General features: G+C 38.3%; 2 protein-coding genes across 11 annotated transcripts in view; one reads left to right on the top strand and one right to left on the bottom strand.

Moving 5' to 3' along the window:
* Positions 1 to 120: 120 nt before the first annotated feature.
* Positions 121 to 13,602, top strand: SYCP3 (synaptonemal complex protein 3). Of its 9 annotated transcripts, none has more exons than XM_042469065.1 (9): positions 121 to 207; positions 4,625 to 4,760; positions 6,787 to 6,862; positions 7,289 to 7,323; positions 9,707 to 9,824; positions 10,711 to 10,810; positions 12,653 to 12,751; positions 13,111 to 13,215; positions 13,371 to 13,602. In XM_042469065.1, the coding sequence occupies exons 1-9, from the start codon at positions 160 to 162 to the stop codon at positions 13,422 to 13,424; spliced, it is 771 nt and encodes a 256-aa protein (XP_042324999.1). In that variant the 5' UTR covers positions 121 to 159; the 3' UTR covers positions 13,425 to 13,602. The 9 variants fall into 9 exon arrangements, with proteins under 9 accessions (XP_042324999.1, XP_042325002.1, XP_042325000.1 ...); XM_042469068.1 differs by lacking the exon at positions 121 to 207 and adding an exon at positions 222 to 308; XM_042469066.1 differs by lacking the exon at positions 121 to 207 and adding an exon at positions 930 to 1,113.
* Positions 13,217 to 23,245, bottom strand: part of CHPT1 (choline phosphotransferase 1) — a 32,531-nt gene continuing 22,502 nt past the window's right edge. Inside the window, exons 4-9 of one of the 2 annotated variants that reach the window (XR_006104123.1) lie at positions 23,095 to 23,179; positions 20,956 to 21,087; positions 19,648 to 19,806; positions 18,189 to 18,314; positions 16,721 to 16,957; positions 13,217 to 13,450 (exon numbers count right to left, since the gene is read on the bottom strand). Coding sequence is in view for 1 of the 2 variants with exons in the window: in XM_042469063.1 (XP_042324997.1) it covers positions 13,406 to 13,450; positions 16,847 to 16,957; positions 18,189 to 18,314; positions 19,648 to 19,806; positions 20,956 to 21,087; positions 23,095 to 23,179 (658 nt within the window). In the remaining variant the exon portion in view is untranslated. The remainder of the gene's footprint in view (positions 13,451 to 16,720; positions 16,958 to 18,188; positions 18,315 to 19,647; positions 19,807 to 20,955; positions 21,088 to 23,094; positions 23,180 to 23,245) is intronic. The other variant, XM_042469063.1, reaches the window with a different exon arrangement.

Below are 23,245 nucleotides of genomic sequence, written 5' to 3'. Positions count from 1 at the left end.
GCACTACAATGCTAACAAAGGTGATACAAATTGTCAGGCTCTCCTGAAGTAGTTCAAACATGAGTACAAAAATTAAAGTTCTGGATCACATAAAACGGCTTTCATGTCAGAACACATGAAGTTGGAAGCCTGTTTATCCTGCATGATCCATCTGCTCACATGTATAGAAAACCACTAGAGAAAAGATATGAGACTGTTTCTGACCATGTGAGTTGTGTGTCATTGCAAAGAATGACAGAGTAGGCAGACTATGGAACTGGGGAAGAAAAGCAGGGCTTAAAACAAAAGGGGGTGGGAGTTACTTGGAGGTAATTTTGTTAAGAAGTATTAAAGGTTTTCGGGTCAAAATAAATGTTGACACCATGAAATGGACAAATCGACAAGCTTGAGCAATGAGAAATCTTTGAATAGTTTTAAGGAAGATTGGGAATTGTTTGTTGGTATATAGAGTGAGGGGAGGCAGCAGAATATATTTTTGCTCAGTAGTTTGTTTTGTTACAGTTTGTGCTATAGATAAATATAAAACTTGTTTGTGCTTGTGTTGAGACTCAAAAATGTTGTTTACAATTTTTAACACTGACTGGTGTGTGCAGATAAGAGAGGTAGCCTATGCATAAGCTAAAGCTTAAGGCAAAGGTTGACTTCCATAACAGTAAAAAGGTTTACAAGGGTGCCAGCTGTACTGTGGAAATAATCCAGTTGGAAATAATCCAGTTTGACACTTGTTTTAAGTGCTGTGGGTGGCTCAGTGCTATGGAATTCTGGGAATTGCAGTTTGTTGTGCCACAACACACTGCAGTTCCCAGAATTCCATAGCATTACATACGTCCGTCTCTGGGAATTGTAGTTTGGTGTGCCACAACAAACTGCAATTCCTAGAATTCCATAGCATTGAGCCACGGCACTTAAAAGTGGTGCCAAACTGGATTATTAAAGTGCCTTTGTCTAGAACAGAGGGATATGTTTGTGTGTATGAAGGGATGGACTGTACCACTTGTGGCACGTCAAACTGCAGTTCCCTGTCACGTTTTTAGAAAACCCGTATAATATTTTTAAACCTAAAAATCCTCACAGCAGTCAAAGGGCTGCACTTAAACCATGCTCCATTCTGTGGTAATTTTCTAAAGTGCCTAAGAGGAGAGCATTTCAGAGGCCATTTTCTGTCTAGACAGTGGCACAGTCCACTATCATCCCTTCCTCAGTTTATTTATCCTCTAATTCTTTTTGATCTTATGAACGAAGGAGCGAAGGAGAAGAAGAGAGAGTGGAAGCAGTGTGTCAAAGGGGTGTGTGAACGCGCACTGACACACGTGTCAAGGGTTGTGTGAATGTGCACTGACACGCAAACCTCGCCTTTTCCGCAGGATTCCTCTTTTCCCCTCAGTCTCTTTCAGTGGGGAGTCTGGGGTAGGAGAAAGAGGCTGAAGACAAGAGTTTAGGGTGCATCTACACTGTAGAAATAATGCAGTTTGATCCCGCTTTAAGGTCCAAAACACACTGCAGAAATAATCCAATTCGAGACCGTTTTAACTGCCCTGGCTCAGTGCTAGGGAATACTGGGATATGTAGTTTATTGTGTCACCAGAGTTTTGACAGAAGGCTCAGTGTCACAAAAGCACACTTCCCAGAATTCCCTAGCATTGAGCCAAGGCAGTTAAAGCGGTCTCAAACTGGATTATTTCTGTAGTGTGGGGAGAGGGGGTTATTTAGCCTAAAATACTGAAAGGTTTGTCTTTGAGGGAAATAAAGGGTAAGAAGGGTCCAAAACACACTGCAGAAATGATCCAGTTTGACACTGCTTTATGTATTTATTATTATTATTATTATTATTATTAATATTATTATTATTATTATTATCAATATTAGTATCCCGCCTTCCTCCTGGAATTCCCTAGCAAATTTGAGTCAGGGCAGTTAAAGCGATCTCAAACTGGATTATTTCTGCAGTCTGTTTTGGACCAAAGAGGCCTAAAAAAACCTCAAAAAGGCCTCCTGAGGTAATTTAGGCAGGAAAAAAGCAGGGCTGAGGAAAGTGTAATCAATGAATAGTGGTTAAAAAGGTGTGCTTGAATCCAAGGTACAAGAGAGACCCCTGAAAAGTTTGGTGTGAAGAGGAGAGCAAAAAAGAGGGGACTTTTTGAGGTGACAGAAAGAGTCCTGGTGCTAAGGAATCCTGGGAATTGCATTTTTATTGGGGCACCAGAGCTCCCTGACAGAGAAGGCCAAATGTCTCACAAAACTACAGTTCCCAGAATTCCCTAGCATTAAACCAGGGAAGTTAAAGCTGTCTCAAACTGGATTATTTTTGCAGTGCAGATGCAGCCAAATAATACTATGCATACACAGAATATTAGTGTGTTTCAGTACATTCTCTGGAACCTGCTTGTGTTTAACCATGACTCGACTTTTATTTATGTAGTTCTTCCTGCTTTCATGACTTCAGCATTGGTTAGAGTACATAATTCAACACGTGGAAGCTCATGCTACTAGCTTTTTAAGGTCGAAAACACACTGCAGACATAATCCAGTTTGAGATTGCCTTAATTGCCCTGGTTCAGTGCTAGGGAATCCTGGGAATTGTAATTTATTATGGCACCAGAGCTCTTTGTCAGAGAAGGCTAAATGTTTCACAAAACTACAGTTCCCAGAATTCCTTAGCATCAAGCCAGGACAGTTAAAGAGGTTTCAAAATGGATTATTTCTGCAGTGTGTTTTGGACCTCTTTTTTGTTTTTTTGTTTTTTTTTTTTACTTAGGCTGCATGCACACTGTAGAAATAATCCATTTTGATACCACTTTAACTACCATAGCTCAATGCTATGGAATTCTAACAACAATAGTTTTGTGAAACACTTAGCCTTCTCTGTCAGAGAGCTCTGGTGTCCCACCAAACTACAATTCCCAGAATTGTATAGCATTGAGTTAAATTAAAGTGGTGTCAAACTGGATTATTTCTGCAGTGTGGATGCAGCCATAGTCTCAAAGGTGCTACAAAATGCCTTTGCATACTGATTTTCCAAATCAACATGCCTATGCTTTTGAATTCTACCACTTATACAGTCAGACCTCTTTATCTATGGATTAACTATCCATGGATTCAAGCATCCACAGTTTGAAAATATTCAAAAGAAGTATGAATTCTGAACAGCAAACCTTAATTTTGGAATTTTATATAAGGGACGCCATTTCATTATGCCATTATATTTAATGGGACTTGAGCATCCACAGATTTTGGTATCCACAGGGGGGTCCTGGAACCAAACCACAGCGGATACCAAGGGCCCACTGTATAATGCTTTCCTAGCCCAACCGAGACCCTCAAAATTGCCTAACAACCATCGTAAAACCAGTAGTTAGTAAACCAACAGACACAAAAAATAAATACCAGCAATAAAAAATCACAATCAGATATCAAATTATTCAAAAGTTTTTAATTAAATAAATGTATTCTTCTTCTTCTTGATACCTGAAAGAGAAGAAGCCTGCCAAATTTTTAGATGCAGAGTTCTGGACTCTGAATGGCATCACCATATGTATCTACTAGTAATAAACCACACAGATCAAGAGAAGTAATAGTGCCACTGTATTCTGCTTTGGTCAGGCCCCACCTAGAATATTGTGTCCAGTTCTGGGCGCCACAATTCAGAAAGGACATTGAGAAACTGGAGCGTGTCCAAAGGAGGGCGACAAAAATGGTGAAGGGTCTGGAAACCATGCCCTATGAGGAACGACTCAGGGAGCTGGAGAAAAGAAGGTTAAGAGGTGATATGATAGCCCTGTTTAAATATTTGAAAGAATGTCATATTGAAGAGGGAGCAAGCTTGTTTTCTGCTGCTCCAGAGAACAGGACCCGGAACAATGGATGCAAGTTACAGGAAAAGAGATTCCACCTGAACATTAGGAGGAACTTCCTGACAGTAAGGGCTGTTCGACAGTGGAATGCCCTCCCTCGGAGGGTGATAGAGTCTCCTTCCTTGGAGGTCTTTAAACAGAGGCTGGATGGCCATCTGTCAGGGATGCTTTGATTTGGATTTCCTGCATGGCAGGGGGTTGGACTGGATGGCCCCAGTGGTCTCTTCCAACTCTATGATTCTATGATTCTATGATTCTAGATGGCTTCTTTTGAAGACAAGTATGTGAGCAGGTTCATGTGGAAGGAGGCACTTATTTCAGTTACTTTTATGCCAGTCAGAACTTTAAAGGTCAAAGCTAGCACATTTAATTGGACCTAGATAAACCAGGAAGCCAATTAACTTGGAGTAATATTTGTGTTATAAAAATGCTCCTTTCCAGGCAAGCATTCTCTGAAGATGCCAGCCACAGATGCTGGTGAAACGTCAGGAAGAAACTCTCTTAGAACATGGCCACAGAGCCCCAAAACCCCACAAAAAAACCAATGCTTAAATAGTTTATTACACACTGAAATAATGAAACAGATTAAAAACAGGAGTACCTCTCATACACAACCACACATTACATTGTAATTTTTTTAAAAAATCATTAGAAAAAAGGCTTAAGAGACGCATGGTATCTGACCACAAATACAGACATTACATCGATCCATGTTTACCTGAACAAAACTTGTGTTATTTTTTTTAATGTTAAATATATTTTATCACATTTAGAATATGGCACCAGCAGGAAGAAAGCCTGGAGGAAAAACTGCTAAACCAGCACAGGACGAACCAGTTGGACATGCCTATGATTTTGAAGAAAAACCAAAAATACCTTTAAGTGGATCTGAAGAGGATATTGGAGAAGGTGTAGTGATCAGTACAAAATGTTAATCAAGTTTTGTTTCTTTTCACTCTGGGTAAAAACAAAGCATTCACCCCAATTTTCACAGTAATACAAGGCTGGAGGGGAAGTGGGATCAAATTATTTTGTCAAGTATGAAATGTTTAGGAATTCCAGGTAATCTGACATTTTGTGAATGTGTCTGTATCACTTTTATGTTTGTACAAAAAAGGTGGGTAAGCTTTCTCATGTTAGCTCCTCCTCATCTGGGACAGTTAATGTGATATTTAAGCATAAATAGTTCATCTACTTGCAAGCAGAATTGGAAGTGAAAGTGTGAAGTCTGTTGCTTCCTTAAACAGGCTAAAAAAATGAAAAGAGGAAGGGGTGGGGAGATGCCAAAAGGTGCACATACAATATAACAGTAGAATTCTTTCCAGAAAGCTTCCATCACAAGAGAACTGACTTTTGGTAATCATAATTAATTGCTTTCACATCTCAAGTCTAACAGGCTCAAGACCTGACAGACTTGCATCATCCTACACAACAATCTGAAGATGTGATGCTACGGCCACAATTTGCATCTTGCTGTTTGTTATTAATTGCGCTTGATTTATGGTGGCCCTGTAGATGAGACATCTCCAAGGCTCCCTGTCTTCCACTGTTCTGCTTAGGTCCTGTAATTTCAGGCCCATGATTTCCCTGCTTGAGTTTATAAAGCTGGAGTGGGCTTTTTCTGTTTCTACTACTCCCTACCTTTCCTACTACAATGCGCCCATGCATGTTATATATGGCTTTGAGCTTACACACAAAGCTGTGTAGAGCTGCCGCGGGACACAGCCACGCCACCACGTGCATGAGCTCCATGCACTTGAATGGGGCTTGAGCATATGCGATATGTGGTTTATGCGGGGGGGGGGGGGGGGGTCCGGAATGGATCCCCCACATAAGCCAAGGACACACTGTATTATTGTCTTTCTTAAGGAGCCTCAATTTGATCAGCTTGGCTTCCAGGGAGAGTTCAGGCTTGATCTGTTCAAGGACCCATTTGTTTGTCTCTTTGACTGTCCATGGTATTCTCAGTACTCTTCTCCAGCACCACAATTCAAATGAGTTGATTTTCTTTCTGTCAGCTTTTCTTCACTGTCCAGCTCTCACATCTGTACATGGTGATGGAGTATACAATGGTTTTGACATTTCTAACTTTAGTGCTCTGTTGTATATTTTTACTCTTCAGAATCTTGTCTAGTTCTTTCATAGCTGCCCTTCCCATTACTAGTCTTCGGATTTCTTGACTGCAGTCTCCATTCTGATCAATGTTTGACCCAAGATACTGGAACTCTATTTCAATTTCCTCATTGTTTAGGTTAAATATACGTATATCCTTCATGGTAATTATTTTTATTTTCTTTGTGTTCAGCAGTAAGCTGGACATTGCACTTTATTCTTTGACCTTCCTCAATAATTTTTCCAAACCCTGTGATGGTTTCTGCTGGTATAATAGTGTTATATGCCTATCTTAAATTGTTGATGTTTCTTCTTCCTATCTTCCCTCCTCTTTCTTCTAAGTCTAAACCTGATGTTCTTATGACATTTTCTCCAAACAAGTTGAACAAACAGCGTGACAGCATGCAGCCTTGCCTGGCTCCTTTGCCAGTTGGGAACTATTCAGTTTCTCCATATCCTGTTCTAATAATAACTTTTTCTCCTAAGTACAGATTTCTCATCAGGACTATCAGATGCAGGGGCACTCCTATGTCCTTAAGAGTCATTTATAGCTTTTTATCATTTATGTAGACAAATGCTTTGCTATAGTCTGTAAAGCACATGCTGATTCCGCCCCCCCAGGAATTCCTTGCTACACTCCATTAGTCATTGTGTGTTTCCAATATGGTCTCTTGGGAAGGTGTTTTGTAGGCAGGAGATCCTAGCTTCAGTACATTTAAAGCGTAGGATAAGACCTGTGTGGGAACACTGATGGTTGGCCTACTCTTTATTCTCAGCCACCCTGAAGTGATGTTATTAATTTGTAATTTTCCCCCCCATAAAGATGAAACTCCAGTGATTGAGAAACATGGGAAAAAAAGGTCTGCAGTGACTCCTCATGCAGAAGTTGAAGATGTTGGGTAAATTGTTTAACATTTAATTTTTTAAATACATGCAGTGCATAGTTATTGTCCTGTTACATATTTATTTAAATAATTAAATAATTTAGTTAAATTATTATTAAATACTTGTAAAAGCTACATCATCAATTACGTTTCTAGGTTTTAAAAAATTATTATATCCAGAAGTGTTTAGCATTTATACAGTGGTAGGGCTATCCAGAATCTAGAAACCATAGTGACTATAAAATTACACATCTTCACAATCTTGACATCGACAACACTTAATACATTCAGGTTCTGCTTCTTGAACTAAGCACTATTTTGCTTAGTTCCCTTGTAAAACAACTTCAACTTCCCTTTTTGTTGCTATGACAAATATGATAAAAACTGTAGTTGTTATAATGTACAAAAATAGCTATTCTTAAAATATTAATAATTTTATAGGGGAGAAGTACAGAATATGCTGGAACGCTTTGGAGGTATGTTTTTTTAAAAAGTTATCTTCTAGCTAATATTTTAACAATATTTTATTGTTTTTCTTTTTTCCTTTTTGTTTTGCAATAATTTGACTACATAACTTAACATTGGTATGTGAGGCTAAAATTTGCAGTTGAAGAAAGGATTATCTTCAATGAGCTCCTTGTTTTGAGGCATATCAGTCATATTACCAACGTGTGACCAACTGCAAAGGAGAACAAGAAATCACAAAATGCAGCACATTCAAGACAAATCAAGGATATTGCAAAACAAAAGCTAAAAATGCTAATTACCCATATAAACGTGACTATAAGTCTACTTCATATATAAGTCGAGGGTAGATTTGGGGCCAAAATTATGAATTTTGATATGACTTGTGGATAAGTTGAGGGTAAAATGTAGGGGTATGTGACAAAAGATCTAAAGGATGAAGCAAAAGGAAAACAATGACTTATAAAAGATCTTACAAAATCCTAGCAGGCATAAATGTTGGTGATCACCCTAAAGGCTGGATGGATGAGGGAGTAGAGGGCGATCAATACTTCCAAGACAGATTGTACTCTTGCCCCTCACCAAGGGATGGTTACTTTTAAAATAAGAGTTAAAGTACAGCACTTACATTGACCCATGGATAAGTCAACTCAGGTTTTTTTGGGTCAATTTTTTGACTAAAATTTTTAGACTTATACATGAGTATATACAGTACATTCATGCTTCTTAATCATGCTCAAAATGGAGGACATTTTGAAATTCTTCCTGGACAAAGGTTGAAATGTAGGGCATGTCCTGGAAAAGGAGGACATGTGGTCACCTTGTGTGACCACTTGCTTTAAGCACTTACCTTTGTATAGGTATAGACCAAAATATCCAGTAATCAGATTGACAGTTTTATTTTCTACTCTGTCAGGAACTGGAACTATATTTGTGCCATTTTATTATTGTATTAATATAGTTTCTTGGAAAGGTGCAGTGGGTTTACACCCAGAGGCTCACAGACCACGATTTTGAATAGCATGGGTCTAGCTGACGTATTTACATGTCATGATAAGCCATATTTTAGTGCAGGTGTGGGTAACTCCAGGGCTCACATACATTTCCAGTAGAGATTCAACCTCCCCTTGTTAATTTTCTTCTAAGTTTCCCCTTATTAATTATCTGATACGCCAGAAAAGACCTCTTTTTACATCTACTGTCCAAAACACACTGCAGAAATAATCCAGTTTGAGATTGCTTTAACTGCCCTGGCTCAGAGCTAGGGATTTCTTGGAACTGTAGTTTTGTGAAACATTTAGCCTTCTCTGGGGCCACACTAAACTAGAGCTCTGGGGCCACACTAAACTACAATTCCCAGGATTTCCTAACACTGAGCTAGGGCAAGTAAGCAGTCTCAAACTGGATTATTTCTGCAGTGTTTTGGGCCAATCTTCTTCAAAGCTCCAAAAGGCAAAGACGGCAGATGTTTCTTGCTTGCTTTAACAAGAATTTGAGAAGTTGACTCTCTCTGTCTGTTTTGGAAGTAGAACAACTAAAACTGTTAGTAACTAGTTAGTGGTATATGCAGGCATAAATTAACCCCATGGTTATGTATGCCTTTCTTTGATTGCTGCAGAGGTTAGCATCCCTCCTTCAGCAACAACAAAAGCTCCTCATATCTATCATAGGGGTGGAGCAGATGGGCGTGAAGGAGCGGCCTGGGTCTGCTCCCACTAGAAGTGGATTGTAACTCCGCTGTCTACATGGTCTGCTCCCAAGGTGGGCCATGATGCAGGGCCCGACCAACACTGGCAGGACTCAAGTTTTCCCAACTCTTTTTTGCTCCAGTCCTGAGGACCGGAGTGCAGCTTCAATGTGGCTTCCAGTCGCTTTGGAGGCATGTGTCATGTAAACGGCATGCCTCCCCAGCGGCCAGAGACCACTTCATTTGACCCATCTGTTTGGGGCTACAGATCCACTAAAGCTGCCCACCCATAGGCCTGGAGGAGGAGGATGGTAGGAGAATGCTGAAGCATCTAAGTCCCTGGACCCAAACACAAAGCTGTTGCACCAGCTTTTGAGGGCTCCAGAGGACCCCAGTAGATGATCTAATCACTTTGGGTCTGACTTTGGGGGCATAGATGATTCTGTGACACATCTCCCATTTTTCTCTAGGTAGGAATGGCTGCAAGTTCAGCAGCTCTACAGTAGGTCCAGAAGATGGTAAACAGCTTGGTGTAGTGCAGTTCCTCATACAGAACTAGCATGCTATGCTAAACCATGAAGGACTACAGCCATTTTGTCTTAGGCTTAACATATGAGTCCCTTTTACTTCTTGTGGAGTTTATACATTTTAAGTTTTAACATTTATTATAAAAACACACTACCTAATAATTATCTGTCTTACTATAGCGGACATTAATAAAGCTCTTCAGGCTAAAAGGAAAAGATTAGAACTGTACACGAAGTCTTCTCTGAAAACAAGTAACCAAAAGTTAGAACTTGTCTGGAAAACACAACAAGACCAGAGGTAAGTGGGTTATTTTAACTCTTACTTTACATATTATAGGGAATTCATTGTCTATTTATTAACAGTATTTGAAGGCTCATTTCCTGATGGTCCCTAAATGGACCCACGTAGAGCTATGAGAAGAAGCCATTCTTGAAACCTCAAGGCTGAGACAAGATATGTAAATATATTTACCTTTGCGTAAACATGCATTGAAATTAGCTGAAAACTATTTTTTGAACAAATGTTATGAAGCTGATGCCTAAATCTAATTTATCGTCCTACTATTTCAGTTTGATAGGAAAGAGGCAGGCTTTTTAGCCGCTAGCAATAGCAGCTTCATTTATATACCACTTCATACCACTTAAGTAGTCTCTAAGCAGTTTACAACTGTAAGCTAATTGCCCCCAACAAGCTTGGTACCTATTTTAGTGACCTCGGAAGGATGCAAGCCTGACTCGAGCTTGAGCCCTTGGCTAGTATTGAACTCACAACCTTATGGTTTGTGAGTGGCTGCAGTACAGGCTTTTAACCACTGCTCCACCAATATAGTAAATCTTCATTACAAGTATTCACATTCTGTATGACTTTTACACTTTTTAATATACATTCCTCAGAAAAATAGAAATTTGCATATATTCAAGCTCCATTGGTTTGAATGGGAAAACACACTCCTGCAGGTAGCTACAGGCGCAAGCCCCATTGCTTTCCCCTCCATTTCCAGCTCGTGAATATGCGAGGGACGCGGATCTTGAGCCCGCAAAAACAGCAGGGTAACTGTATGTGCATTTATTGTATAAAGCATGCTATATTATTTCGGATGATAGACTTTTCATGGCAGGGTGTTGGATTGGATGGCCTTTGTGGTCTGTTCCAACTTTATGATTCTGCATATGTATATTTTTAGGCTGAAGGTCAACCAAGAATATTCCCAGCAGTTCATGCATATTTTTCAACAATGGGATGCTGATATACAGAAAGCGGAGGAACAGGAAGAAAAACTAGCGGTTTGTTTTTCTTAAGATTTATTTGTAACCATATTAAATGCCATAGGTCAGTGATGGTGAATCTTTCAAGAACTGAGTGCCCAACCTCAAAGGCATTCTGGCACCGGGTATTACCCGGTGCCAGGGGTGAAATTTCTGGGGGAGGGGGGGCAGGACTTCTGTCATCTGGGGCAGGACTTCCTGGGCAGGACTACCCTGGAGACAGCTAAAGGCCCAGGAGGGCAAGGGAAAGAACAGGAAAAGGCACACACTTGTTCTCCTTTTCCCTCACCCTCCCTCTCTCTGCATGCCCCCCAAAATGGCTTTGTGTGCCAGAGAGCACACGTGCCATAGGCTCGCCACCACAGCCATAGGCTGTTATTTTAACAGCAACAGCTTGTATTTTATTACAGCAGAACATGAGAAATTATCACTCATCAATGAAAGATGTGGGAGAGGTAGCTTACTGATTCCCAGCTTTATGATAGTATATCTACCGAGGTGGAGAAGATCCAGGTAAAATTAGTGATGTTCAAGAAGTAATCTGCACATAGTTTCATACAAACTTCTTTGGCATTAAGGAGCAAGTAGGCAGATTCTGCTATGCTGTTGTTAGAGGACAAATACTCCCGTACTGTGACCATCTGCTCCTCAAATTCATAACACATGGGAAAGCTTGCAGTGTAATATTTAAATAAGCACAAATTTAATTGGAAGATAAGTATTCAGGTATTAAATATCAGCAAGGTAAAATGAGGGAAACCTCTGTATCAGGAAAAAAAATAGTTCTGAAAACTGTACATCTGAGAATTGCTGCTGATTCATTGTCTTCATGTCCCTGTTAGCCTTATCTGAATATATAGCAAAGACTTAAAAATCAATTAATATATAGAAATAGCTTTAATTTTTGAGTATCCCTACCATTAACAATCATCATCATCATCATCATCATCATCATCATCATTATTATTCAGAGATATAGCTGTGTGAAAAATTAGTATGTAGAGAGATCTTGTAGCACCTTTGAGACTAAATGAAAGAACTTGGCAGCATGAGCCTTCTCAGACTTGAGCATCTGATGAAGTTACATATGAGGAAGTAGACTAAAGTCTAGGAAAGCTAGACCTTTCTTTCAGTTAGTCTCAAAGGTGCTACAAGATCTCTCTACATCTTTATTATTACTGCAGGTATCCTCGGCATCCACGGACTTGCCATCCGCAGATTCGAGCATCCACAGACAGCAAGCCCATAGTGTCCCCAATGGCGACAAGTACATACAACCGTGCCGCCACTGGGGACAATGGGACTGAAGTAGTCTCTCCTTCCTTTCGTTCCCTCCCTCCTTCCATCCCTTCTGTTCCCCCTTCTCTCTCTTTTTTTTCCTTCCTTCCTTCCCCTCTCCCCTTCCCTGAGGCTTCTTCCCTGGGCTTGGCTTTGGAGGCAGTTCAGAAGTGGAGTTTGAAGCCCCATCGGCTGGTGTCTGCCATGGGGAGGGAGCAGAAAGCCCTGCTGCACTGTTTATAAGCACTTTTACCTTTTTTTAAAACTGCATTTCATTCTTTTAATGAGTGATGTATTTTAATAATTTAATTCTATTTTAATGCTCACTTTTGTATGTTTTTAATTGTATTGTTCTTGTAAACTGTAAATCACTTTGATTCCCAATTTTGTGGAAAAAGCAGGATGATGATGATGATGATGATGATGATGGATGATGATGATAATAATAATAATAATAATAATAATAATAATAATAATAATAATAATAATATGTGAGTAAATCTGGATCCACCCCGTGTGACTGAATCATTATATTACGCTGTTAATTCTATGTTTATTATGGCTTATCTGTCCCTGCTGTAGAACATGTTTCGGCAACAACAAAAGGTTTTTCAACAAGCAAGAATAGTTCAGAGTCAGAGACTGAAGACAATTAAGCAGCTGTATGAACAGTTTTTAAAGGTCAAGTATATACTTTTTGAAGTAAAATTCTGACTTTTATATATGTAGATGTTACATGTGTTAGCTACACCACTGCTTTCTCAATCATTTATCATCTTTGTGGCTCTTCTTGTGGAACAGTTTTAAAACAACTGTTTTTGTATAATAGCACCAAGAATTGAATACTGCTTCAGATGGAGTTTTATCAGTAGTAAATTTAACATTACTTTCCATGCTTTAAAGATGACACATTCAAAATACTAACATGTTAGCTTCCCCTTTCTTAACCGTTAGGCTAATTCACACTTATCACTTGATGTTAGTAGAATTTTTGATATGAACCTGCATCAAATTTTCATGAAATTGAACTCCTATTTTAGAGCATCGAAGACATGGAGAAGAGTCATGAAAGTCTTTTAGCAGGCGCACAAAGTGAACTTCGCAAGGAAATGGCTATGTTGCAAAAAAAAATCATGATGGACACTGTGAGTGTTAATACTGATTTATGAAAACTTCAGTAACATTTTAAAATAGAACATTTAAATAGAAAAATTATACATTCAGTATTTATAATTCATGTCAGAACACTATGGTACAAAATGTTACAATCCATCAGTATTTTTCTTTTTTCTTATAACAGCAACAGCAAGAGATGGCAACTGTTCGCAAATCTCTTCAATCCATGTTATTCTGATGGCTCAGTGGAGAAACAACTTCTACCTAAGTAACATGATACAATGTATACATTAGCCAAGAAGAAAAAGAGCTCATGGTTTGCATTCCATGTTAAAAATTACATATAGTGTTTGAAAAGTAATCAACCAGCCATTCTGAATTTCAACAGAAGAAATTATTAAACTGTTATTTGTTTGTTTTCTCAGTTACTGTTGTGATTCTTTTAACATTAACCTATCTGTACCAACTTCCTTCACCACTTAAATTATAAATCTGGTTACTGCAGTTAAGACACCAGTTTGAAAGTTCAAGACACCCAGGGTCTGTTTACCAACTAAATATCCATACTTAGCAGATAATCTGAAGCTGTATATTGTATTAGTATGTCATAGAAGTCCACTAGACAGGGGTTTGAATCATAGTGAAATAAGTGTTCGCTTGCAGCAGCACTTTGATATTATTTACAAGTGAGAAAAATTATTCTTTTGTACAGGATAACGTATCTTGAGAGCCAAATAATTATGCACAAAAACTTCCATATTTCCCTAAATTACAGTATAAATTTTGCTAATTTAGGATTTCTTTAATTGTAAGGCACTGTAATAATCTGCCAATTGATAGTCTTTTTGTAAATAATATGTTCAACATTAACAGTAGAAGAGCAGATGATAAATCAGAGTTTACTGGTAATATTATGGTATGGTATGTCATGAACAATTATGATGACAGTTCATGAACGTGAATTAAAAGCCCCAAACTAAAATGTCATGTGCAGTAAGAATTGAAGAAAAGCTTCTACGTTAAAAGAAAGTATCTCCATCTGAAATGCCCCCTTGCAACCAGCAAAAGCTTAAGCCAATGAGATTTGTTTTGTGGTTTTAAAATTTTTTAAAAAATGAATTGTATGTTTCTATTGTAACATGAAGGTAATTTAAACACTACAAATGCAACATCATTTTCATAACCATAGAACACTGTATATTTAGTCATAGCAACTTGCAATCATATATTTATGTGATGAATTTTAGCAGAAGTCCATTTGATTGTTACATCTGATATTACTAAAAAAAACTGCCTTAGGACAATCACTGTATCCCCCTAAAAATTCCGCCCTCTCAAGTTTCTTTAGTAATTTCCTTGAAACATAAGAGTTTATTTTAATGTCAGGTTTTGCTATCTAAAATTCACTCCATGCAGTTTCTTTCTTTGGGCTTCTCTGTCAATCAGCATTTAACCTAGAATTTGGCTGTAGGATGCAAATCTAAATTTTGTAACTCACAAAACTGGCTTCTGAAATCGTCATCATTTTGGGGTATTGCTTGTTGCCCATTTGTTGTCCATTTAAAAGTGAGACAACAAATTGATCACTTTTCTATTTAACTGACAGGACTGTTCAGCTTCCGTACACTGAGCTTCCAGAGAGAAGTCACCTTGGAGTTAAAGAGTTAACTAGACCTCAAAGAAAATCAAACAACCACATTAGTACTTAATGAAATCTCTGGTGCTTACAGGTTCATGATTCAAGATCAGTTTACTTTTTTGTTCACATGACCATGTAGCCATTTGGGATTACTTCCATAGTGGAAACCTGTGTGACCTACTTCTAAACATCAGAAAAGAAAGCACACTATCTCCTGAGTACTCAAAGCAGCTTGTCAGATGGCAGTACCTACATACAACTGTATTATTATACACCATCCTTCAGATCCTTCACAACAACAGAGCTTTTAAAAATATGGTTATTAAAATCAAGTTTACTTCTTGGATAAATGAAATCAGTTCAATCATTAGATCTACCTGCTCATGGTATTAAGGTGCTTAACACTTTCTGATAATATATGTACTTTGCATAATCTAAAAGCAGTGGAAACCATAAATTAATCCGCAGTTGCCTGTTCACAGCATGGAAAGAAGATGGCTTAATCAGCTAATAAGGCAGTTTAACTGGTAGTAAAGGGCTGTGGTTCTGTAAAGCATGGTGGGAACATGTGGTTCTCCAGAGGTTCTTGGACTCAAAACTTTCATCGGCCTCAGCCCTAGAACTGCATAACCAATACTGTGGGATGTAAGTTATAGTGCAACAACATTTGTTGTGCTGAAGGTTCCTTGTCCTTGTGCTTAATATTCAAGAGCAAAAAAAGTGAAGGAAGAGCACACTCATCCTTTAGCCAGGTCCACTTTTGTGCAAACAGCTTGCTAAATAAAATATATAACTGATAGAATGGTTGAAATACCAGAAAGAAAGAAAGAAAGAAGCAAGTAAGCTAGATCAGCTGTATAGTCCCTGTACAATGCTAACATATTTAATAAATGAAAACATATTTCTGCTGCTTGAAATGTAGAAGACCCCTTTATATTTTTTGACTTCATATCTGGTTTACAGCCCTGACTTTCAGGTGAAAGTTTAACAGAAAAATGGATGGCCTTACAATTATTTTCCTTCACTTCCTACTTATGGCTAAGACTGAAGTTGCTTGTTTTTTTCTCCAAAGAGGCTATAGTTGGTAATATTACAGTGGAGGTGGGCAGAAAATTCTTTTCCTTCTATTATTTTTGGGCGAGGGTTTAATACCACTGTGCTCACCATAAATGTGGAACAGTAGTGTGTCTACGTGTGTGTAGGGAAGCCAATGGAAAGACTGCTATAGGAGGGAAGGGGTCAACAATGTTTCTCCACTCTGGCTTCTACTTTGGGTACATTTCCCAAAAAAAGAACTTGTCTAGGGAATAATTGGTACTATTAGTAGATTGGCGCCAACAGAATAAGCATTACTTCTAGCTGGAAGAGTTATACTATAATATTAGTACAACTAATTTCTTTTTAAATTCTTCAGCAATTATCTATAAGAAAATACAGTATTAAGCAAGTAGATTTAAAGGGGGGGGAGGTAAAACCCACTCCTATGATATGACTGACAGCTCAGAAATCTTAACTTTTTGAATTTAAAATACTTTGGTTAAGGTCATATTTTCACCAAAATAAATAAACTGTATAATGGATAATCTTAACTGCAGCTATTGTACCTATAATATATCAACGTCAGATTATTCTAGGAAAGGCATATTTGCCTGAAGAAAGACCAATATCTTTATTAGCTGCCTAGTACATTAAATTTTCAGGCATTTCTGTCTGCAAAGACCAGACCAGAACAAATCTTGTAAATAAGGATTAGCTACGTTGTAGCAAAACACATCCCCAAACACTTCATTCCTGACTGAAGTAACCAAGTCCCAGTAGAACCTATATGAACATTGCGTTATGTAATTAAATAATCTCCTTGATTGAGAGCAAACATAATGAGCTCTCTCATGCACCTGGGTTTCTTTACAAGCTTCCACATCTGCATTCCTTAAAAAACGTATTTTCCATAATTCCACAATTCCCCCCAACTCCTTCTCCTCTTCGCCTTTAGCTATAAGTCACTCATTATGGTTTTGAACCTGTTCGGGAGCTTGATGAGATGAGATTTTGAAGACTTGTATATGAAGATGAGCAGCAATCTGTATGCATACCCCAATTGAGTATCTCAGCATATCAAGCAAGGATATGAACTAAAGAGGGAGGAAAAACAGTTCGGAAATTAGTATCTATGCTGTAGAAATGAATTATTCTCTGCTTGACAGTGTAGGAGTTTGTATCTTAGCTCCATTTTAAAAATTCAGTTTTAAAAAATAAAATTAGTACTGTATTTCAGAGATTATACTGCTCTAGCTGGAGACTCTGCACTAAGCAGAGAATGATCTGATGGCCCACAGGGCCCCTTCTAACTCTAGGATTCTATGATTCTATCTTAAAGCTCAACTGCTTAACAGGTAGATGAGAGATACCTATTTACCCAATGAATATCTTTGGATTAACTGCAATCACAAACATTGGCTAAGGATTTGATTATGGATTATGGACGTCCCCGCAATGCTGCAGGGCGCTTGGGCCGCCCTTTCAGCGTCACAGGACGGAGCTCCAAAATGAAGCTCCTTTTCGGCCCATGCATCGCTGGCACAGCCTTTAAATGGCTGGACATTTAGGTAGAATCTGTTTTCCTGTAGTTTGAATTCATTGCGCTGTGTCTTCGTCTCTGGAGCAGCAGAAAACAAGTTCGCTCCTTCCTCAATGTGACATCCTTTCAAATATTTAAACAGGGCTATCACTTCTTAACCTCTTCCCCAGGCCAAACACACACAGCTCTCTAAGTCTCTCCTCCTAAAGCATGGTTTCCAGACCTTTCACCATTTTGGTCGCCCTCCTCTTTGATTATTATTGGGTAAATAGGTGTATCTCAACCTTATATGTCCAAGCTTCATTTATTCTATTTATGTGCTCGTCTCAGTGGATTTTTTCTTGTGTTCATTTTTGTTGCTGTTGCGTTCATAACTGGGAGATGAAGCAGACATGTTTCCTCCCATCACTTCACTCACAGAAGGTGCTATTCCCTGATTTGAGACCCCCCTCCCTGCCCACAGCGTATGACATCAGTTGGGGTCCCCCAATCTGTACAGCAACTGAGGGAAGATGAAGGTGCCACTATGAAAGAAGGTGGCAGGAAGGTCTGCTTCCTACAGTCTGATTGCAATACCTTTATCTGGATTCAAACCAATGAATGCAGTGCAATTCAGCCATTGTTAGCACATTGTTGACAAGCGTGTATTCGGATAGAGTTTTGGAAAGCACTTTCCATGTCTTATCTTGTTAAATACCTTGTCATAAAGGTATCAGGCTGTATCTACACTACAGATTGGGGAAAGGGGAAGAAGCCAAGGTGCAACATAATGGGAAACTCCTTACCAGTGCTATCCACAGAACGATATATTCATCAATAAAACCATTGAAGTACTGGTTTAGAAATAAGAGGCCTGGTCCAATAAATGCAGTATCTTGTAAGAAGATTTCACTTTTTGTCATATGTGCTATCTAAAAACAAAACACTGGAATTAGCTATCAGGTTAAAATCTTTCAATAGCAGTTTAAATCATTGCAATGCCAGTTTAATTCTTTGCAATTTAACCTATCTGAAGAGTTATTATCCGGATCAATCCAAATCACAAGAGATGTAGTCAACAGAAAATGAGGTTTTAGCATTTCTACTCAATTGAGATACTTTTTTAATTAAAGGCAATAAAAAGACAAGAAGGTTTTGGCAGATTTGTATGTTTTTACAAGTACACCTACAGGTTTATCTTAAACTACAAACAGTTACAGGAAAAGGCAGTAAATCCTAAATAAATGCACTATATAATTGGCTACTACTTTTTGCTACTAAAATGGATAATCAAAAGAATCTGACGTCACAGTGGCATACCCAGCCATGTGATCAATGCCTCACAGGAAGGGACTTGTGCCAACGGTGGCAGCGCCAGCTGGCACAGTGGGATGTGTGTAAACAGCTACCCTGCATCACTGGAGTGCGGAGGTAAATGTGTGTGTGTGTGAAATCTGGGGCACCTCCAGATCAGAACAAACTGGAGTATTTTGGATGGTGTAAACAAGCCCTCTTGAGTTCTTCAAAGTGATTTTAACTGATTAGCTTGCACAGTACCTACTTTACACTGTAATCCTACATATTAATGTTGGGGAAAGTGTGGATGTATGCAGCCCCCAGACTTCACTGTCACAGCAGCTGAAGCCCCTGTCAGTCTAGCAAAGATCCCTGAGGCCCTCCCATTATAAGTGTGATTCTCCCCCTCTCCCCTGAAATCACACTAAACTTATCCTTCCCAGACTCCTATTCCCCGTTTCTCGTTTGTTTTCTAGCCAAAATAACAAGGTATGGCTGGGAAACATCAGGTTGTGCAGTCTTTGGGGGTGTAGGAGGAAGGGGCCCCCAACCCTGTAACCCACTGTTACTATACACATCTATATAGTGGGACCACCACATTCGCTGGGGTTATGGGTACAGGGCTCCTATAGAATTGCACCAGAGGACCTACAAATGCCTAGAGAAGTATTCCTCCAGCATTACATTTGGCAGAAGTTGACCATAGAGTTCCACTGGAGGATCCAAAGGTTCCTAGAGGGAATGTATTAATCAAATCTGTGAATAATCAAATCCACAAAATTCAAAGCCACAAATGTGGAGGGCTGATTGCACATGGTATTGAAATCAACAGGACTTTCTTTTGAATAGACATGTCTAAGATTGCTTTCTTCAATGTCGACTTTATAGTGATTCTCATAGCAGCATGGAAATGCTACATCATCTTAATATATACATAGAAAAAATTATAAATCCAAGCAAAAACCTTACCACTAATTTCTGTGTGATCTTGGCACTCACAAACCCAAATGTTAAGGCATAGAGGCAAGGATGCTTTTCAAACAGGTGTGTTGAGGATTTTTTATAGATCATTATTGCCAAAGTAATAATTAATCCTATATGGAGTCCTGGTGACAGAACACTTGTTCCCTGAAAGATACATACATTTTGTGAATTATTCAGTAACATTTTCCTCAATTTAAAAAAAGGTCACCAACATAACAAGTTCAATCATACAAGGACAATAGCACAAAAATATCACAACCTAAGCACACCACAGTAAGCATGTAAGCTAGTCTCTGTTTTAATCAAATTCCTAAAATTTATGGGAATTGTATAGCCGACCCAAAGTTGTCTGATTGCAACTCCCAGCATTATGCATCATTCACTGTGCTGGCTACAGCTGATCCAACAACATCTGGAAGACTGCACCTCTGCCTAAAATAAAGTCTTGTGACCTGGTGAATCACCCTTGGGGTGGTATTCCACAACTTGGACACCTTACTCCTAGTAGCTGCCTACCATTCCTCATTTGGCAGTTGCATCTGGAGTAATGCCTCAAATGTTGGATGGTACACATTGAAAGAGAGAAGAGAACAGGCCCTAAATTACTGATGCAGAATTGAGCCCAACAATAAACAGGTAATCCATGCTAATTGATTCAGATGGGAGTGATATGTTCTGAAGACCTAAACTGAGCCAACATCCCTTCAGCAGCATTTGTTCACGCAGTCATGGTCAAATGCTTTTCAAGGGCAGCCCCACATAGAGCATATTACAGTGGACAAACCTGGAGTTACCTAGGCATGACTAAACATGGCAAAATCAGACTTTGTCAGGAAAGGTCATAGTTGGTGCATCAATGAACTAATATTGTGCTATTTATTAGTAAAAAATGAGTAGACAACTCCAGAAATACTATCACTGGAAAACAATTTGAAATGCCACATATCTCCTCTATTATTTCCTTTTCATGTATCCCATAAAATACTAAAACGTAGACCCTCTTAAACAGTGAAAGGGTACACAATCATTTCAACATTATTATAATTCATGATTACACTTGAGTAGGATAAGGATAGGATAAGACTCAATCAAACTAAGCACACACTCCATCTGTTTAAACCAATATCATACTGAGAGAAATACAGTAAAGCTGCAATCCTATACACACTAACCTGGGAGTAAAACCCAATGAACAAAATGAGTAGATAGGAATACTATGCAATAGTACTTCTGCATAGAATTGTGCTGTTAAGTTTACACATTAATTGACATTAAAAAACCAACCCAACTTACTGCTATTGTAGATCCATTCTTCCCCACTCCTCCTCCAAAGATAACTCTGAAATAATTGTAACTGGAAAATATTGCACCACACACTATCCCAGCCACAGGAATCATCTTCAGTGTTAGGTCTAACACAGGAATCTTGTTGAGAAGGAACACAAAATTTAGAATAAGTTAATACTTTTCCAGTACATTAAAATGTATTTATTTGAACTATCCATTTTTCTCCACTAAAATCAAACACAGGTCATATTCATGCCATTAATTAAGATGCAACACAGAGCACAGCAGCTTAATTCTGTTAGGTTACATTTAAATCCAGAGAGAAGGACCTTTAAACAATATGTATCCAAGTTCTAGCCATTTTCTGAAAAGTGGATAGTTCCTCAAAACACACTGGTTAAAACAGTAGCAGCACCACAGGAAATGCAAACACCATCTGCCTGTTTTGTTTCATTTATATCATGCCATTATGAAACTGCATAACTCATATTCTCCAGCTAGCAGAGATCTTTAGCAGAAGTATTTACCTTTCTTATTCAATTGTAGTTTGAATGAAACTTCCAAGAGGCAGCATAGGATTAAAAAGAAAAGTGGGGAAAAATGAATTTCCTGTAACCCACCAGGTTACATTTTAGAAGACAAACTTGTCTAAGGATGTTACTGAGACTGCATCTCAAACAATCCAGCAGATCATGCAGAACAAAATAATGATTTTCACAATGAAGATTTAAAAATATATATATCAGTGTTTCAACTGATTTCAGAACACATGCAACTATGTATGGAATTTAATAAGTGTTAGCAGTATACCAATAATGGAGTTCTTAACATTTATTTAACTATTTAAACATGCCAGAATACACTGATTTAGTTCTAAATGTGGCTATGGACAAGTCAGAACTATTCCATAGCTACTTAAACGCATACAGTATGATGCCTCTAGCTGATTTTTATAGTCCTTCACAATGCAATACACAGTGTCATATTGAGAGTGTTGGACTAGATGCTTGAGAGAGTCAAGCTCAAGTCTGCATGGAGACAAAAAAATCCCTGGGAGATCTTGAGCCACTCTCTCCACCTGACCTACTTCACCAGATTGTTGTGAGAATAAAGTGGCAGGAAATTCATGCTGACTTAAGCTCAGTGGAAGAAAACTGGGATATACAGTTAGCATATTAATAAATATACAGTGGTTATCTGGTGGGGTTTAGTTCCAGAACCCTTCATGGATACCAAAATCCAAGGATACTAAATCTAATTAAATGCAATGGCATAGTAAGATTATGTTCCTTATATAAAATGGCAAAATCAAGTCTTGCTTTTTGGAATTTATATATTTTAAAAACATTTTAAACTGTGGATGCTTGAATCCATGGATAAAAAAAAATATCCATGGATACAGAGGACTTACTGTATAACCACTACTGATCTAATTTCCTGGATTTCAAAGCATCTGTTAACACTTAGCAATCCTACTAATTACATCAAGTGGGGCAACAGAAAACCATCTCTCCACACAGTTACAGGGATTATGATTTTACAGATGGTAATATGCACATTCTAATTCTTGTCAATTTCTCTCAGGTTCTGGACTTTTCAGGATACAATAAGTGCAGGTTTTGCTCAAAAATATAATCTGCTTGGAAATTTTGCATTCCAGAAGTTTGTAGTGATAAATTCAGTACAATACTACTGTAGTGTGTATAGTTGTTTTATGAAAGAGGATTTTCCAGATGAATCAAATATTTATACAGTAAAGACTATAAAGACTACAGAACTGAGAATATTGTGAAATTAAATTCTGTAGCCAGAATATTTATGCCTCTACCTGATTTGAGTGATTTAATATAAAGATCACTTATGGCAGATGGGGTCTTTTTCCTTTGTGTAGTTCTATACTCATGCATAAGATGGCACATCACAACACCGAGGAGACAGAGTACTGGAACTATAGGGGGAGGAAAGCATCCTAACGAAAACATACAATAGAGAACCAGTTCTTATTTTTTTAAGGGGGAATTTTAAATTTTTTTTAATAAATAGAATATGGGGAAAAATACAAAGCATTAGAAGGAATACTAAACAGCAATCTGCCTACACAGGACTGATTATAATAATTCAAGTTTGACAGCAACATCCAATTACCTTTGCATCCCACATTGTTGTTCCACCAAATGCAGATAACAAGAAGAGCAGAATTATGGCTATCTGTACTTCAGTAACATCAACTCTAGAGTAAAAAAGAAGTAAGATTGGCCCATATCAATGATTTGTTAGGTCTAATGGACAGAGCATA

This window comes from Sceloporus undulatus, chromosome 5, assembly GCF_019175285.1.
Source record: "Sceloporus undulatus isolate JIND9_A2432 ecotype Alabama chromosome 5, SceUnd_v1.1, whole genome shotgun sequence".
In the NCBI taxonomy this organism is placed as follows: Eukaryota; Metazoa; Chordata; class Lepidosauria; order Squamata; family Phrynosomatidae; genus Sceloporus; species Sceloporus undulatus.
This window is presented reverse-complemented; position numbering and strand designations above follow the sequence as displayed.